General features: G+C 36.4%; 1 protein-coding gene across 6 annotated transcripts in view; it reads right to left on the minus strand.

Moving 5' to 3' along the window:
• Positions 1 to 19324, minus strand: part of MYO3B (myosin IIIB) — a 220684-nt gene that overhangs the window by 176945 nt on the left and 24415 nt on the right. For all 6 annotated transcript variants that reach the window (XM_033065215.1, XM_033065218.1, XM_033065217.1 and 3 more), the window contains 5 exons: positions 16414 to 16597; positions 14876 to 15010; positions 11544 to 11648; positions 11181 to 11280; positions 7576 to 7652 (listed from right to left, as the gene is read on the minus strand). In XM_033065215.1, coding sequence (XP_032921106.1) covers positions 7576 to 7652; positions 11181 to 11280; positions 11544 to 11648; positions 14876 to 15010; positions 16414 to 16597 — 601 coding nt within the window. The remainder of the gene's footprint in view (positions 1 to 7575; positions 7653 to 11180; positions 11281 to 11543; positions 11649 to 14875; positions 15011 to 16413; positions 16598 to 19324) is intronic.

The raw sequence follows: 19324 nt of genomic DNA on the forward strand, positions 1-19324 counted from the left end.
TAGACTGCACTGAAAACAGGTTACATTTGTAGGGAAACGTAATACCTGTTATTGGACCGAATTATACAGTAAGGAAAAACAGTCGGCTTTCAAGAGCACAAATCTTGCTTTCATACCATGAGACCATCACAAACTCAGTACTGTTCATAATAATATAATTTACACATTTGGTTTCTAATCCACAGATTTACTTCTGCCTAGTAAGTATATATACTACACATCTCACACAGATTTTCAAATGGTCCTTCACAAAGAAAGCAAAAACTAGGAGCCGACTTCACTCTCTTAAGTAAACGTATTTCATGTAGGCAACTCAGTGCAGACTCACGTGGCATTGAACTGATTTTCTCTGATGTTTTAGGCTTGTTGTTTTGATTTGTCTTTTAAATCTTTAAACATTCTACATGAAAGCTTCACAACCCCTCCATAGCTGTTAAAACAAAATAGAAACAACTCCTCCACATCCCTTCACAAGACTACAGCTATGTCATCAATGTCAATATTCCCTGAGGTTTTCTCCAGCTGCCATGTACTTTTTACCTGCCATGCTAGCCCAGGTGGAGGTCAGCTCTACTGGAGGCAAAGGAGGAGGGAATGCATTCTGCTAGACTCTGCTTTTGAGGGAGAGCTTGCTGGTGCTATCGTGCTGTGCTCTCTGCTTCTACTGTATGTAATCTCCTTTAAAGTTTGAAACCTCTGTATTCCAATTCAGCCTTCTAAATCCACTGCTTTTGTTTAAGCAACCTCAGTGTAACTCCTTACTACAGCAGTTTGTTAAAACTTTGATTTGAGAGTCACAGAAAAAGAAGAAAGCAGGGGAAAAAAACAGCACAGAAAAGGCAATTCCCTTCATTTCTTTAAAGAAATAAAAATCTGTATTCAGAAAAAGAAATATTTTAAAACTCATCTGTCAGCTCTCAGAAGATGGCATCTCAAGAGCCAGAGGCATTTCAATCATGTGCAGCCTTTAGAGACTTAATTCTACAGCACATTCTGCCACTGACCTGCTGTAAGTTCTTAAGAAAATCACTTCACTTCTATGTCCCTCAGTTCATCCCTGCAGTCTTGCCCTATCTATTTAGAGCAATTGTTCCCACTCTTCCCCCATGCCTTCCCACACTTACACTTCTGTAGTTCCTCGCTGGCATGCCTATACCTGGTTCCACATGAACCACTGTGCTGCACTCAAACCCAGTGCTGCATTTCGAGAGGACAGCTAATATTTCCTAAAAATAATTGCCAGTACACTGCAGTGTCCCAGCACCATAACCTCCTCAAAAACAGGATGTAATTTCATAATGTATGTCAAGAGGGAAATTCCTTTTCACCCTAGGCTTAATATAGTATCACCTATGTGACAAATTATTTCACACTACTTACTTTCAACTTCGTATTTAACATTTATTACATTTATTATTTTTACCCCTTAAACAGGTGAAATTTTCAAATATTTCACTGTTGATTAATCATGATGCCAAATACACACAAATTCTATAAAAGCAGCAGCAGATTTGTCTATTTCCATCTGTAAATTTTTATGCTAAGGATAGTTGTTTGGGTTTTTTCGTAAATTATGCTTTCAATCTTATCTCATGTACTGTAATTTACAAGGCAAAAAGACTATAAAACTGAAAAACTGTAATAAGAGCTAATTTAATAATCTCTTATCATTTGCTAGACAAGAATTGTTATTATACTTTCACAGATGTTAAAATATTTTCAAAACTTTCCTTATTAGAGAAGGTATAATATTATTTATCACAAAATAAGCATACTTTTCCACTGTACAACTGCTTTCAAATGGCTTTTAGGGAGAAAAGGAAGTGTACAAACATTCTTGAAATCTATATAGTATTTATACTAAGTGGCAGATTCCTACAGTTCTTTATAAATTAGCATGTACAAAATTCCTGGCGTAGGTGGCAATTAAAAGTATAGTAAAAATGTGCATATGTGAAAAGCTAATTTTAGATAAATGACCTTGAATCTCTTGATGTAAGCAAAGGGCTAACAAATAGAACAGGCTGAAACATGACAAGATGAGACTATACTAAATTGTTTCATGGGAATTTATCAATGTATTTGTTTAGTTAATTAAAAACAAGAAAAGAAAGATAGAGAGGGACTTTTTACAAGAGCATGTAGTGACAGAATAAGAGGTAGTGGATTCAAACTGAGAGTAGTTTTGAATTAGATATTAGGAAAAAACTGTTTACTGTGAGGATGGTGAGGCACTGGAACAGGTTGCCCACAGAAGCTGTGGATGTCCCATCCCCAGAAGTGTCTAAGGTCAGGCTGGATGGGGTTCTGAGCAACCTGGTCGAGTGGAAGGTGTCCCTTCCTAGAGCAGGGGACTTGGAAATATATGATCTTTAAGGTCCCTTCCAACCTGAACCCATGATTCTAAGATACAATAAGCCCAGGTTAGTGACGGGCTTACCTTTTCTATGCTGTTTTCCCAGTTCAGCATTTAACTACAGCAGAAAAGTTGCTGTGAGGTTTTTCCAAAATCTTTTTTTTCTCTTTGTATATTTTTAAACTACATTAATGCAAGTTACTTATTGAAATGCTTTTTTACTAGCTACTTTTGTTCATTTTTCATTAGATTATGCAGACAGACAACTTTGCACTGAAACAATGAAAATATTAATTAGACTTATTTCATACACGTATGATCAGATTTAAACTTTAAAAATAATACAACGGAACTTTGGGAAAAGAAAGTCATCTACTGTTCTAATTCTTTGGAAATTTATTCCGATCCTCAGATATACTGAATTTCCCAGGAGAATATCTTGATTCAGCAGGAGAAAGGGAAACTGTGTCTGAGGCAATCTTACTGATCATTACTTCCTCCTGCCAGCATGATAACAAATACTCAAACAACATAGTTGAGACACCTGTAAATAATACTGACATCTGAAATATCTCTGAAAATAGGAAAACAGACCCAAGATTTTACCTCTGGTTAACTCATTATTACAGAATTCATATATCTTTACCACAATATCACAGCCTTTCCTACTCATGTGTCATATGTCATATTTCAACACCTAATCCTTCAAAGGATCAACTATGTTTTAATTATGATCCTTTTAAAATATAAGTATATATTCACCAGTGTAATTTTTTTAGTAGTTATCCGTAAAATATAACAGCATATTCCCTGCAGTTTTAATTTATCTTCAGCATCGCTCCAGTTCATTCTCACTTCAGGTATCTTTTTCTATTTCCACTCTTAAAATTAAATTTAGGCTAAACATACATATATCTGTACACGAAGCACGTCATCTTGAGTGTGATCACATGGCATAAACAGGACAACCAAGGGATCAGCAGGAAGGGCAGGTCCTGCCTGATAAACCTGACCTCCTTATTTGGCCAGGTGATCTGCCTAGTGGATAAGGGAAAGGCTGTAGATGTTGTTTACCTGGACTTGATCTGATTTGACACAATCTCCTATAGCAGCATACTCCTGGAAAAGCTGGCAGCACATGGCTTGGACAGGTGCACTCTACACTGGGTTAAGAACTGCCTGGATGGCCAGGCTCAGAGAGTGGGGGTGAACAGGGCTGCATCCAGTGGGTATAAGATCACTAGGGGAGTCCCCCAGGGATCAGTGTTGAGCCTAGTCCTGTTTAATATCTTTACTAATGATGTGAATTAGGGGATTGAGTACACAGCACTACAGGATAGGGGCAGGGTGGCTGAAAAGTGGCCCAATGGGAAGAGACCTGGGGATTCTGGTTGACAGCAGCTGAACGTGAGCCAGTGTGTGCCCAGATGGCCAAGAAAGCCAATGGCATCCTGGCCTGGATCAGGAATAGTGTGACCAACAAGGCCAGGACAATGACTGTCCCCTGTACTCGGCTCTGGTGAGGTCACACCCCAAGCGCTGTGTCCAGTTCTGGGCCCCTCAGTTCAGAAAGGACATTGAGGTGCTGGAATAGGTTCAGAGGAGGGCAATGAAGCTGGTGAAGGGTGTGGAGCACAAGACCTGTGAGGGGTAGCTGAGAGACCTGGGGGTGTTTAGCCTGGAGGAGACTCAAGGGGACCTTTTCACTCTCTACAACTCGCTGGAAGGAGGGTGTAGCCAGGTGGGGGTCAGCTTCTCTTTCAAGGCAATGTGAACCAGGACAAGAGGTCATAGTCCTAAGCTGTGTCAAGGATGGTTTAGGTAGGACAAAAATTTCTTCACAGCAAGGGTGATTAAATGTTGGCATGGACTGCCCAGGGAGGTGGTGGAGGCACAATCTCCAGAGGTGCTTAAGGAAAGACTGGATGTGGCACTCAGCATCATAGTTTAGTTGACATAATAACTGGTCATAGGTTGGACTCAATGATCTCAGAGGTCTTTTCTAGATGAGAAAATTGATTCTATGATTCTGTTGTTTTGTGATAGTCTAACTGAGATTGTTTCAAGGGTCAAGTTTTCAGCTAGATCATGATAATCTAATCATATGTGTGGAAAAAGAACTCTGTAATTCTATTTAAACTAGATTTTGTTCAGTTGTGCACTGGAAGTTGAAAACAAGACATGTTAATGCTTAGAATCACAGATGTAAAGGTAGTTCAGTACAAAAGCTTCAAATCTGATTCATCCTGCTAGCACATAACAATTTATTTCAGCACAACAGAAACAGATTTTAGGTAACTTAAGTGTTTAGTAACAGGCAGCTTTAAACATACTAACCCTGTCCTGCCTTATTTATCTTTTATTGGCATGCTTGTATTCAGTGTTTCAGTTTCTGAGAGTCTACATTTTAAAGTATGAAACAATATTAATTAGGTTAAACAACAATTAATCATTTCCAGTGAGTCCACTTTAAAGCTGCTCTCAAACTGACTTATCCCTGTCACATTTCTCTGTTGCTTCCTCACAGCCTAATTTTCACCTTTATTTTCATTTTTCAGCAACATTTTTGTGAATCAGAAGCTCTGCTCAAAACAAATGCTCAAGTACAGAACTTTTTGTCCTGAAACTGCTAAGCAAGCCTCAGAGTCCTCAGAAGAAAAAGGAGCCAAGATGCCTGAGTCACTAAAAAATTAAGCAGTTAAGCTGCTATTTTGACTGCTGCCAGTAAGAACACTGAGTGGAGCACCTTCCCTACACTACCCTCAGCCCCTGCTATTTTCCTATGAACTTTTGCTATTTCAAGTACCATGCCATATAATCCCTTTGAAGTATTTTTCAAACTTCATCTTGAAATATGGTTTTCTTCATTTTACAGACAATTCATGACCCAGGCTGATCTAATGATTCCAGTTCCCACTATATTTGTCTCCTTATATCTAGTTATTCCCATCCTAATCCTGCAGCTTGGAAAATCTTGCATCGTTCTTCTCTGGGTTTTATTTTCCTGGGGTTTACATTGGAAAACATTTCCTGTCAGCTTTATTCTACTCTGAAACACTACTGTAGTCTCTTCCTCCAAGGCAAGCTTTTTCATCTCCTCTCTTCACTCCCCCTTCAAGTTAAATCCATCGTTCTCACTGCCAGATGAGATCCCATAATTAACCTCATGCATTGACCAAGGTACCAATTTAAACAAAAAAAGCTCTCATGCTTTCTATTTCTCTGATTAGTAACATCTCATTCCTGTTCAGTTATTTTATGATATTTTGGGGTTTGAAATAAATTCTATCCTATGTCAAAAACCTTTAGGCAGGAAGATTTTTTGCAAATGAGTGCAAAAAACTGAGTTAAGTGCCTTTCTACTTTACTGATCTCACCACAATCTCATCTGGAAAACACTCTTCCTAAAAAACTGTTACCCAAGTACCTTTTCATCTTATTACAGTCCTAATCTTCTGTCTTTCACATAAAAATCTGAGTGCATATTTTAAAAATACCAGAAAGATCTCCCCAGAAATAAAGTAAATTTCATCCTGCACATCACTCGAAACCTGCCATTTATATGAGCAACTACAGTGACTTGATCAGGCATGTTATGCAATCTGTCATTTAAAAGCCATTTCAACAACAGCATAATGGATATCTAAGCACCTTACAGCTGTTTTGCAGATTGGCACACCTCTGAAGCCTGGCATGTCTCACATGGGCATATAAATGTGATATGGGTTACTATGGTTATGGAATTAGGTTGGTTCTTTCAACAAATCTTTTCAAAACAGGAAGCACTGAAAGCTACACCTGTTCCTGCTTGATATGGCATGTACATAACATACCTTGGTTACATGTGCGCTGTATTTTCAGGTCAAAAGTTTTCAGAACAAAGTATCTGCTTATCTCTCTGGCTTTCTGCCATGAGACTGAATACCTTTGAAATGGCAGGGAAAATAAATTTGGTATGATTACTGCCCTTGATGGCAATTATTCAAGCAAAACAGTACCATAAAAATAACACGTAATAATCCATGTTCAATAAAATCTTTCATAATATGTCCATTATTATCTAGGGAAGTATTTTATAGAGGTCTCATATTAGAAATGTCTCCAACCAAGGTGATTCCATAAATAATGCTTGCATATTGGTTTCTAAGGTATCTTGTGTCTCCTTTGTGACGTAAACTGGTTGTTATGGAGACGGTGAAATATCAACCATTCTTTGTGAGACTGTGCAAGATCAATTTTAGACTCCTTACAGCAGCATCTTTTCTCTGCTATAATCAACCTTCCTTAGCAACAGAAACAGATGCCTAAAAATTATGAAATGCTTTAAAACTAATGTTTGTTCAATACTTTTAACTCTTCAACATACAGAAACAGACCTGTGTGCATTTGTAATAGATAAATTCCATCCCAAATTCCTCAAACTTTGTATGGCCTTTAAAAGAGAAAAGAGGCTTGTACTGTTACAAAGGCTGAACAATTTACAAATAAACAGAGCACTCCTGTTTCAATCCTTGATTTTAAATTTCATAATCCATATCTTTCAGAAGTACTTCGTATTCCTTAAAGCAGGGAGGGCAAAGACTGATATCTTTCACTCCAAAGTTTGGTAAAGTACAGAATTTTGCTCAATAATGTGTTAAAACTTTTTATAGCTTCATGAAATAGAAGGCAAAGGGTCACATCTGGGTACTAGTATGCAAAATTATTTAAGTAAGATATTTGAACATGGGCTAAGTTACCTGTATATTATTTTTCTCCATTTTTCAATCTATACCAGCCCATCTAAGTTTAAAGGTTCCCCAGTCAACGATTAAGGTTAAAGAACACATAGGTCACCCAGGATTTTGCAGTGTGCAAGACTAGAGAAAGACTAGAAAGAAGGAATTCCTCCTTCTCCCCCCAGTCTGTATTTACATCATGGATGAACACCACAAAACGTACAATATTTGACTGGAAAGTCATAACATTCTTAGTACCCTCAATTATTTGTAGATTTGCTGTACTTTCGTGGAAACACTACAGAGAAGAAAACAATGATTGCTAGCAATCCATTTTTTAAACTCTAATAGTATATTATTTTTACTGAACAGAGGACAAGATGTAAAGCAGAAACACAGCCATAAGGGAGGGAAGAAAAGATCCCCTCCTACTATGGGGAAGTGGCAACAAAGTGTGTGTTGCAATGAATGGAGTCAAGCCAGACAGGCACATTTGCCTACCTCAGGAGCCATCCAGAAGGGTGTTCCCACTGAGGTGTTTCTACGCAGCCGTGTGCTGGTGAGCTGGGCTGAAACACCTGCAACAAAACAGGTCAAAGAAACTTGGCTTCAAATTCATTGTCATTTCGGTAAGTTTATTTCAAGTATCTAGAAAACAAAACCCAAACCTGTGAGCACAGCTGAAGAATGCTTGGCCAAAGTAGGTGCAAATTATTTGTTTGATTGATTTCAGCTTGCTGGGCTTTTTCAGCGTTTCTGAGAGATTTATTTTTTGTGAATGACTTTCTGTTTGAAGCACTTTTATTCAAACTCGAAAATTCTGTTGTCACATAAACATCCCAGATTTCTTTCTGCTGTTTTCATAACTATAAATGGAAACTATTAAAATTACAACTTGATTTTAAAACTTCTGTTTCAGAAATTCACTGCCCGAACATCAGAGGCTGGAAATTTGTTCACTAGCGTACTTGCAGAGGCTCCTGTTCCACAAAACACTTATGCACTTGCTTAAATCTTTCCCTAATGAGAAAAGCTCAGAAGCTCAAGCTCATACTGCAGCTTGTACTTAAGGAATTAAGCACATACTTAAAACAAAACATTAGCTTCAGAGCTTGGCTGACTGGGGCTGGACTGCTGAAGCACAACTGAAAAAAACCAAAAGAATGAACTAGAGTGCAATCAAACAATGTTAACAAATCAGAATGAACCTTGACAGCAAATCTTCTGTGCTCTGGTCAAACGTATAATTGAATGAATTCAGTTCAGCAGCAATCCAGTGAGGTGACACAAAGCCAATATTGACTTAGAAATATATTTTAGTTTAACATCAAAAGCCACAGTGGTTTGCTCTTTTGGCATTATCCGAGGACAAAAATGAGCAGAAACACATATAATACACACTGACTGCTGCCAATAAATGAAAAAATGAGATTCATAAGTTAAATTGCTTGATTTCTGATTCCAACATTCAATTTCATATTTGTTTTTCATGTTTCAGTGTAATTGCAAGTCTTCAGTGATTTCATGAGTACCTCTGGGAAACAGTTAATGGCTAGGGCATACAAGTCTCTGTTCATTCCACTGTGATCTCTCTTCAGCCAGCTTAATTCATAGCTGCTATCTAGGGATATTCCAAAACAGTGCAGAATACCAAAGAGCTGAGAGAGGGAGAGCATGAGCATAAATGAATGATAAGTTGCAGACATTTTGGGTCAATTTAGTGTGACCATCATTTATTCTAATATATTATGCTGTTGACAGAAGTTGAGGGAAGAAATGTGTGTTACATTGAAAAAGCAAGCTGTAAAGTCATGCAGTAAAGGAAAGAAAAGCCTCAATTAAAGATATCTGTGTAACCCTCTTTGTGACCTAATATCCATATGTACAGCCTTGAATATGAAGCAGCTTTTTTAAAATCAAGATTCTGTCTCATTCTCTGGACTGAATGGATAGCATAGGTCATAATTTAATTTTTTTAACCCATTGATTTGAATTCTTACTTCTTATTTAATATATTCAATACTGTACTAAATTAAAAAAAAATATTTTCTTTTGATATATTTCCTTCTCCACTCACCAAGCAACAAATCTACTTAACATTCCCACAAAATGGCAGAGGATTATTAGTTTCAGGGATTAACCTAAAAATATCCGAAGCATCCACTGTGTTTGGGTACTTAATCTGAGATCTCTCAGTTTTCAGGTACTTCAGAACAAGTCTCAAGTAGAGCTATAATAGATCTCAGCTGCAGATTCAAGAACACACAGTTCTTCTGCAAAGCAGGACAAAATGTTTCAAACGGGCTATTAGGAAAATGAGGAACTGAGTTTGATGTAAGTGACCCTCCAGCATCACAGAGAAACACAGGCAGAAGCAAGAATAATCTCCAATTTGATGTCATTCAACTGTGTCAACTGCAAGTCCCTTCTCTTCCTTAATTCCTTGTAATTTCACTATTAAACTTCTACTTCCCGCAAAAAAATGAGACAAAACAGTTCTACAAACAATATCACCTGTGACTCAGTCCTAAATCATTCCCAGAGACCATTCTGTGGCTACAGCAGTGGACAAGACAGGAAAAATAGCAACGTAATAAAAGCTTGGTGCCTTTTAGTCACTAAGCCCATAGATATGTGGGCATTTCTTGGCATTTCCTAACTGTTAAACAGTAGGGAACACTTGAGATTTAAGTCTCTTTTTTTTCTGAGCCTGTCATATTTGTCATGATTTTCTAGTGCTACTATCCTAAATTAAAAAGTAGGAGAAAACCCCTGAAACTTAAATGTGGAATCAGTGAGACCCACGGGACACCAGAAAGATCGGGAGTCTCAGTCTCCTTGAATGTGCCACTGGGGGTTGCAGCACACTGGTTTGCCTTTAAGGTCTTTAATACAGCTGATAAAAACATTTTGCTCTGGGGAGAAAAGTCAGCTTTTCCTATAATGGAGTGAAAACAAAGATTAGACTGCCAAAATTCCCCTAAATGAGAAGGGATCTTCCTCTCTTCTGTTAGGTCAGGGACTCACTCCAAGTTTTGCTTCAGGTCATATGTTTCTCCTAAAACTATTTTAATTGCTGCCTTTACAATTCAAAATAATGAAATTTTGTCCTTAGAAGATACTAAGGAATCTTGTATGTGCCAGCTTACTTTAGCATCTTCACTATATATGTTGTTAAATTTATAATACCATGACATCACCAGTATATAATTTTCTTTTCACTGCATAAGTTTAATATTTTAGGAATTTTAAAAAAATATTATGTGCAGATTTTTTTTGACATCTCATTCTACCCTACTCTCATTTTGTAACATTTTTCTTTACTTTCATGCACTGCTAAACAAACATATTATTTACACACTTTTTTCAATGGTGATTACCTTGTGTATAACATAGTTTCATTAATAAATCATTACTAATAATCTGCTTCTGTTACCTTTAATAAATTTGTCCACTCCCTTGCATACACATCTGAGGGACTAAAGTATTTTTTTTTCCCCGAAGTGCATGTTCAAAGGAATTAAAATTGAATTGACTTTTAATCTTTTGCCAAGTGCCTTTCTATCACCCTCCCCCACTTTCTCCCTCTTGTTTCTTATGACGTATCCAGACTGGCAATGCTCAAATCTAAGAGCGATAATCACAAATTAAATGGATGTTGGGTTTCAGACCCAAGGGACTATTTTACCTTCTGTTCAGAGGGGAAAAAATGTGCTTAAGGCTATCAAAAGCCATTTCAGAAAGAATGTTTCCTTTTCATATGCAAAAGACAGAATATCTAAATTTAAATTAGGAGGACAACTGCCCTGAAACTGACATTTCTTCTGAAATGCAAAGAGCTTTATAAACAAAATACTAGCTTCAGAACTTTTAAAAATTTTTAATAATGTTTCAGCTTTTAAAAATTAAAACTCTATTACTGAATTTTAGTTAGAATTTTTATTCTTGCTGTAACCAGGTTCTTTTTGCATTTTTCCTTCTTAAAATAATTCTGACTATGCTTCTGAAAAAGTCTCATTCTGACATTCTGCCTTCCCAGGGGAAAGTAAACAGAGCCTTTGGCTAAACTGCATGTATCAAGAAAACAAAAGGGAAGTGGTCATTACCAAAGTCAACGAGCTTGACTCCACCTTCTGTTGTCAGGAGAATGTTGTTCCCTTTCACATCACGATGAATGATCCGGTTATTGTGTAAATGCTGAAGGCCCTATGTACCAGCAGTAACAAAAATAAGTTTATTCCCTTATTTAAAAACAATTACCCTGCTAATAGGGAATTTAATGAAGAAAATCTGCACATACTCTACAGAAACAGCTGTCCACCAGCTTACATGCCTTTAAACAATCCCTGCTGTTATAACAGCCCATGTACTATTGTTCACATTACCATACTTAATCAATGGAAAATGTATGTATGCAATAAATGAATTGCACCCTCTGCTGTCATTACAAGCCCAATGAACATCCTTACCAGGAGAGCACCATATAAAATGTATGAGATTATAGCTTCATCCAGCCTTCGGCCGCACTTCAGCAGGCCTTTGACAAGCTCTGTGACAGAACCTCCGTTGCACAGCTGGAAAGGGGGGAGTTGTGGGGAGGGAAAGAAAGCAAGACAAGCCCTCAGTTACTCAATATACTTGTTTAGGCTATAAACATCTATCATGCAAAACTGTGCTACAACACAAGTCTGGGAACAACAGAACTCATTCATGATGTTAATATAAATCACAGCAACCTGAGTGAGGGGAGGGAAGAGAAAACTGAAAATTACAAAATGTAAGTTATAAAATGCAACAAAAAAAATAAAAATAATATGAACAGGACTGTATTTCAGTGTTAAAGGAGGATTAATAAATCAAATTTACATTTTTTTAGTATTTTCACAACAATACATGCATTGTCTTTTTGAAAAAATCCTTTTGCGCAAAGGCCAGACAGAAAAGATTGATACTCTTGACAACTGGAAAGCAACAAATTAGTAATTTTAAACTTTCACTCCATCAATGCTCCTGATGGCAGGCAATATAAAATAGAAACCATATACTCAGATTTGATGCCATGTGCTGTCAACAACAGAGAAACATTCTAATCCAAAAAAGCAGCTTCTTGCAAGCATTTATTACTAATGGGCTGCTAACTATCAAAAAAGAGAGAGAAAAAGTAAAATCAGAATCTTTGTAAGTATGTTCTCATCCACATCTTAAGTTTACTGTCCATACCATTCTAAGCAGGTATTGATATCCATCCTTTCTCCTCTCTTTCCTTTTATTACTTTGATAGTCACAATTGTTTGACCAAAAAAAAAAAAAAAAAGGATGGGACAATTGACTGCCTCTCTTTCACTGAATTTTCTCCTCTATGCCAGTTTTTGTGGCCAGCACCCTTACTAACGCTTCTGCTGGAGAATCACACAGATTTCAACACAAGCTCATTTAGCATAATCAGTTTAAAATACCACAGCATAAATCAGGAGAATAGTATGAACTTATACAAACTCTCAAGATTTGCTTCTTTCAAACAGCTTTTATGAAGAACTGTGTATCAGTTCAACCACTAATTTCTGTTATATGCTAATACTTTCCTTAACTTATTACTAACTTCCCCTTGCGTCAGAACAATTTCAGTAGATTAGAAGTTTAAGTTCATGGAAAAGGACCTTGAATCACATTTTCATCACTTAAAACATTGATAAGTTCTGCAGGAATTTTAACTTTAATTTTTAATTTGTAAGTAGGGAACATTTTTCTTAATGTCCATAAATTTGTGGGAGCATTCAGGTCAATATCAACTATCAAATGTATTTACATGGAACTGCATGTTTTTCTTCCTATGGCTAACCATTTGCTGACAAAGCATTAAGCTAAAGTTTTCTTTGTATTGCCTTCATTGCATTAAATGTTCTGTTTAGACAGACTATACTAAATTTATCTCTAGCCCACAAGTAAAATATATCAAAGTATTCCCTAACTTAAAAAAAATCTCCCAAGCTGGTTGCAACTGAAAAATAATACAGACTGGCAGTTGTTTGGTAGGATTTGGTACATGAATACCTGACTCAATATATCCCACAAACACTACTGCAGCTGTCTGTGCCGCTATTCTTGAAACTCAGCAAAGACCTTGAATAAAATGAATTTGAAAACTTCATTACCACTTCATACCTAATGGTAATACTTTAACATGTGGAGAGATGCACATTTACATGAAAAAGCAGAGAAGTTTGCTTTACAGTCGTCCAAGACTTGCATCATCATAAAAATAATTAAGCTGTCCACTTTTGCCACCCTTCCTCATCACAAGCATTTATTAATGTAAGGTGCTGCTCGTAGTGAGCAAACATGGCAAAACTGTGCCTAAAGGAAAAAATATCCACCTTTTTATTACAAATTTTGGAAGTCACACATCAAAAGAATGCATTTCATCAAAGACTCAGGAATCAAAGTCTGAATACTTTGTATATTCCCTTTTAGTAAAAATGTGTCATTAATTTATAATATCACAAGTCACTGCTATACTGTAAATTCCCAGGTTATCCTAAATTCCTAAATTCCAAACTATTCCTAATAGGTTGGGTTGTCCAGTAAATTTTTCCATATAAGCAAAACACTTCTTTTATAATGTCAGATTTCTTCCAAACTTGGGATTATGTGCACCAAAAGCCATCTGAAATGCACAGGTGCAATACTTAATTGATAAAGTTCACACACACAACTTTTTCAAATTCTACATTCAGTTTTATTTCAGAGTATATTATGATTTTGCTGTATAAAATTCTGTCATATGGCACTTGATGGATCTTTAGAGACAAGACTCTTTTATTAAAAACACAGAAGAAACCAACTCCAAACTCAACACAAAACCAGCATGCATACAAAAAATTCAACACCAAATTAAAAATACTAAGGTGACTTTTCAATATTTACGGAACTTTAAGAGGAAACACATTCAAAAGTTTTCATTTGAGCTACATACTGCTCCACTACGTAGAAGTTAGGTGTTCTGTTGAGATTCCACAATTTGTAGTGGAAATAAAGATTCCCTATTCTGATTCTAGTCATCATTCAAGAATGGGGTGGAATTTTTAAAACAATCAGTAATTAAAAAGTGAGCCAGTCTGGTTATGAAAGAAAGAAATGCTTGAATGGTTTGTTACTGCTCATCAGAGCAGTAACCGCCTGTGCAGAGCTCTGCATCAATTAAGCCTAGAAAGAAATTCTCATTTTACAACCACCTTTGGCAGTCACTTAACTGGAAACAAGACCACCAAAATACATTTGACACTGTAAGAGTACTGACTGCCACTGAACAAGAAGAGTTAATAGAAGGCATTTCTGTTGTTAGGTTTCCAACAACAACCAGCCCCTAGATTAAAATTACCATAAAACAGATTCTCCCATACACTTTCTCTGTTCACTTTTGCAGTAGGCAGCTTATTTGCTAGCTACCCTCCATGTCACTACTTCATCATCTTTTGCATTCCCCTCAAATGTCTGAGCTCCCCAAAAGTTTAGATAAATGTCTTATCTAATGTTTCATCCAACAAGAAAAAAAAAAAAAGAAAATAAATTAAAGCAAAAAAAATCAGCTTATTTTGCAGGCAGAATGTAGCAATTCAAACAAATTAAATGCAAGACCATTCCCTATGAAACAAATTTTGAAGTTTGGATGTGATTTTCAACAGTAGGCTACAATACATCATCTATCAGAAAATCATGAAATCCTGTGACACTTTTAGAATAACGAACAAAAATCCAACCACATTTGCTAAGGTAAGATGTAATATTGTCAAAATGTTTTTACCTCAAGTACTAGCCAGAGCTGTCCTCCCACATATTGATCTGCTTTGTAAAACATCCCATAAAATCTAACAACATTAGGATGATTGGGAAGAAACTGCAAAATATTATATTCAGCTTCAATTTCTTCATCTACATCCTAAATAAAAAACACAAACATACAGAATATTTAAAGACAGTGACTCCAGTTAAAGCAAGAACAAACTATCATGGATAAAAATAACTACTTTTTTCTTAGTTTCTACTTTTAAATAGTTTAATGCAGTTGAAAGTACACTATACTAGACATTTAATGCATATAGAATTGTGCCACTTGTGCTCCTCTTACATACAAATAAGTGAGGCCTGTGTAAATCAAGCAGTTGTTCTTCAAGAATTCTTTCAGTACATAATATACTTAACAAGAAAATTAAAAATTATACTTTACTCAGTTGTCAAAGTAAGAAATTCACACATGTATGACTTTTAACCTGTTTAAATCATGCATGTTTTTAACATGTGAGCTAAATGTAAATACATGAACCTTTGATTTATTCCTTTTTCTATGTTCATCAGGGAGGACTAAACAGGGAACAATTTCACTAAGCCTCAGTAAAACCAAATACATTCTTATGACAAAAGACATATACCAGAAACAATGAGAGACAAAACAACCACCCATGAAATAAGAAAAGGTTACTAGGTATTTGTTAATGAAAGAATTCTGTGACAATTACAAAACAGTGTTTATATCAGCACACAGGTCACAGAACAATGCTTAAGAGCTGAAGCTTTCCTCATTTCTGCAGACTCAACTATTAGAAAATTTGAGCCTATGCCTTCCTCAGATCCATAAATGAGAAAAACTAAATGAGTTTCAGTAGTGGCTGATGACAGAAACATAACATCTTTTAGTAAATATTTAGCTCAGTTCTCACGATCAAACTCCAGCTTGATCCAACCTGAAAAGCTGCCAGTTAAATTTTCCATTGAAAACTAGGGCCTTGGTTCTCATGGGAACCTAGGCATTTAATACCCACTAAAACTAGAGCTGGCACAGAACTACCTCTGAGGATCTGGGATATGCTCTTGTTGTTTTATCTAATTATTGCCTCACACTATTATCTGCTTATAAAAGGTAACTCTAAAAAATCCTAAAGTTCACAGTATTTCTATGATGTAAAAAGCAATTATTTTAGGGAGTACACAGAATAAGAAAATGACATTAAGTTTAAGAGCATCTTGTATTTTCCCTGCTATTGTGGGCCCTATGAGGAATGCCTCTGCGCCTTCTTGGAATTTGCATGCTCCAAGCAAAGATAACTAAATTTGTAGCAGAAGAATTACACAGACCTAAAATAGAAACAATGCAAATGCTGTCCTCAAATAAGAGGATGAAACTCTAACCTGTCATTCAGTTGCTGGTACTAAACTCCTGTAAATGCATTGGGTAAATTTTTCCCTTCTGGATGTTCTCAACATCTTACACATTTGACTTACATTTCAACTCTAAGAATTTTTTTAAATTAACGCTGAAGTTGCAGTTTAACCTTTTTTACTTACACTGACAGGATCCAGAATCTTTACTGCTGCCAAGCTTCCATCTTTCTTATTAGCAACCTTATAGACTTTACCATAAGTGCCTTTCCCAATAGTCTCTATAATTTCCCAGGTATCTGAGGGATCAGCTAATGATTCTAGTCCAATCATACTGGAATTATACTGAAACAATCCATACAATGGCCTCCTGGAAAATAAAGCAGACATACATACAGTGGGAAGCCCTAAGTAACTTGGTATTAGAGAATGCATCTTACAATAAAGACATCCAATACTGTCCTAATTTAAGAAGAAATACAGAAAGAATCACAAATGAAAACCAGATAGAAATATAAGATCACTCAATGAAAACACTGAAGACTGCTTCTCTTTCCTTACTTTAGTGTATTATTTGCTTCAAACATTACCCCATATGCAGCACCACTCTAAACACATTTTAAAAACTTCTGACAAAATCCACCCCTCCCTCTACTGCACACACTTTAAAATGGACATTTTACACAACTGAATCAACACAGCTAATGAAATTAGGTCCTATCCCTGCTGTGCCAGGGTTTTTCCATAAATTTGTGCAGTGCTCCCTGGAGATTGCCAGACAGGCATTCAGTAGGTATAGCCTCATTACATCTGATATATATACAACAGGGTTACATACAGCTAACAAAGATAAAACTGGGGTAGCTTGCATCATAAAATACAAGCCAACTTAAAAATGGGCAACAGGTAATAACTGGGGTGATCTACCAGTGTTGAGATGTTTCTCAACAATTGCACTTGTCTCTCTCGCTGTATGCCACTCAGAGTGTGTTACGGTCTGTTACACTGGCTCAACAGCTCCAGATCTTCAGGTCAGGGCACTTGCTTCCCCAGACACTCCTGAGTGGATCCTGCAGCAAACAGACCACTGCAGCCTATGCAAAGGGCTCCTTCCCACCCTGGAATTACATACATGGTACATTCTGGTGATTACAAAAATGACAATACCATTTTAGGATTTCATGCAAAGTAGTGAGAAGGTACATCTTATCCCTGAACTGGAATTACAGAAAGGAAAGATTAAATTTATGATGGTATTAACTTAACCTTCCTATATTAATCATTATTAGGGAAGCTCACTGGTTGATGAGAAAGAAAATTTTTTGCCCATTTGGTGGCTGTCAGTAGGTATATTAGCTATCTGTATGCATAATCAGGAGATGTAAAGTCCAAGTGTGTCTGATCATAAGAGTGTGATTGTGACAAAGGCAACTGAAGACAACACCATCACTGACTGCAAAAGTTCCCAGTTTTTGGAGATGGATCAACAAGCACCTCAAACATACGCTTAAACTTTAAAGAAGACAGTTCCGTAACATTTGATCCAATACAGTATGCGCAAATAAAGAACAGTATTCTGAACACATAAACTGAGTACATCAACAGAGAAGCAGGTGAGGTGAGAGACTTCTCTGAAATCAGTGAACAGTACTACATGCACTGAAACAGCAGCTACAGATATGGAGCTCCTGATAAGCCAGCCTCAAGAACAATGTTTGTTTGCAGGATGGGTGTGGTGGAGAATACAAACATGGGAACTGTTGCACCTCACAAAAAAACCCCAATACAACAAGGTATTGAACATATGGTTCTAATGCTTTAAGTGAAATGGCAAAGACAGTCATGCGCAAAGAAACAGAGGAGAATAGATGGGAAATACCTTTGATACAGTCTTATAAGGAAAAAAGACAGACTAATATTTAGTTCTCTGTCACTATAACAAGTACCCTATCACACAGATTTGCCAGAAAATTATGTATGGCACTCTTTGTACCAACATAATATTATGATTCATCCCTCTAAGCAACTGTTGTGAATAAGTACATTTTTCCTTAAAAAAAAAGAAAAAATAGAATGCCATTGCCTGCTCTTGTTCTGAAAACTATGACCCTTAAAATGGCATATCCAAATTTTAAAAACACATTAACATTTCTTTGTCGCAGAAGACAATGTAGGCAAAATAAAATCTAATGCAAATTTTTGACAGATGTAGTCACGATGGAGAACTGAAGAAAAATCTTTAAAAGCATTTTTGTTCATTGAGATAACATGACAGCATTTACAGATGGCATATTTTATGTATTACATGGAATCAGAGATGTGAAATATGAATCATAAACCTCTTCTGTTTAAACCAAAGCAAACTGTTCTTGAACTCAAGTAATACCTATCTAAATAAGGTTCTACACCAGTCATCAGTGAAAGTGCCTTTTGCACCTAACATCATTGCATTCCTACAATAGAATACATCATTACTTTACAGTACGAAAAAGCCAAAGAACAAAAGTATCTGCTATTATCTTCAATAATGTAAAATCTGGATGAAAAAGCCTGAAACCACAAAATGGAAATATTATGGTGAAAGTAAGTTTGTGCTTTTTCTATTTCCTGATTTGTTAAGCTTCAGAAAATAAAACACCCTTGTTTTAACAAAGGCTGCCACTCACTTTTTATTTATATAGTGAAAAGTTATGTATGAACACAACCACTTCGGCAACAACCACACATTCAGAAGATCTTAACACTAAAATACTGCAGCTGAAATTTATTTAGGAAGAAACTTCTCCTTTTACTCCCCTCACATCAGGCCTCATACATCTCTGGGCTTTGAAATGATGTACAGGGAGTGATTTCTAGCTGTAAAAAACGTAGCAGTACCCTCCCCAGAAGAAGCCTCAACATATTAAAGATCTACCAATTACAATTATTTCTGCCATCAGTTGGAGAAACTTCTCAGTGGTTACATTTGTTCCCAGTAGGCAGGCAAAATAGCCCACACCAGATGCTGAAAAATTACACTTTGGCAATTAACTCTACTGGATAGTGAGCATATTACACAAAGCTATTTGGGACTGCACATGTTTATGCAATTTGAGGC

Source organism: Catharus ustulatus, chromosome 7 (genome assembly GCF_009819885.2).
Source record: "Catharus ustulatus isolate bCatUst1 chromosome 7, bCatUst1.pri.v2, whole genome shotgun sequence".
Lineage (NCBI taxonomy): Eukaryota > Metazoa > Chordata > Aves > Passeriformes > Turdidae > Catharus > Catharus ustulatus.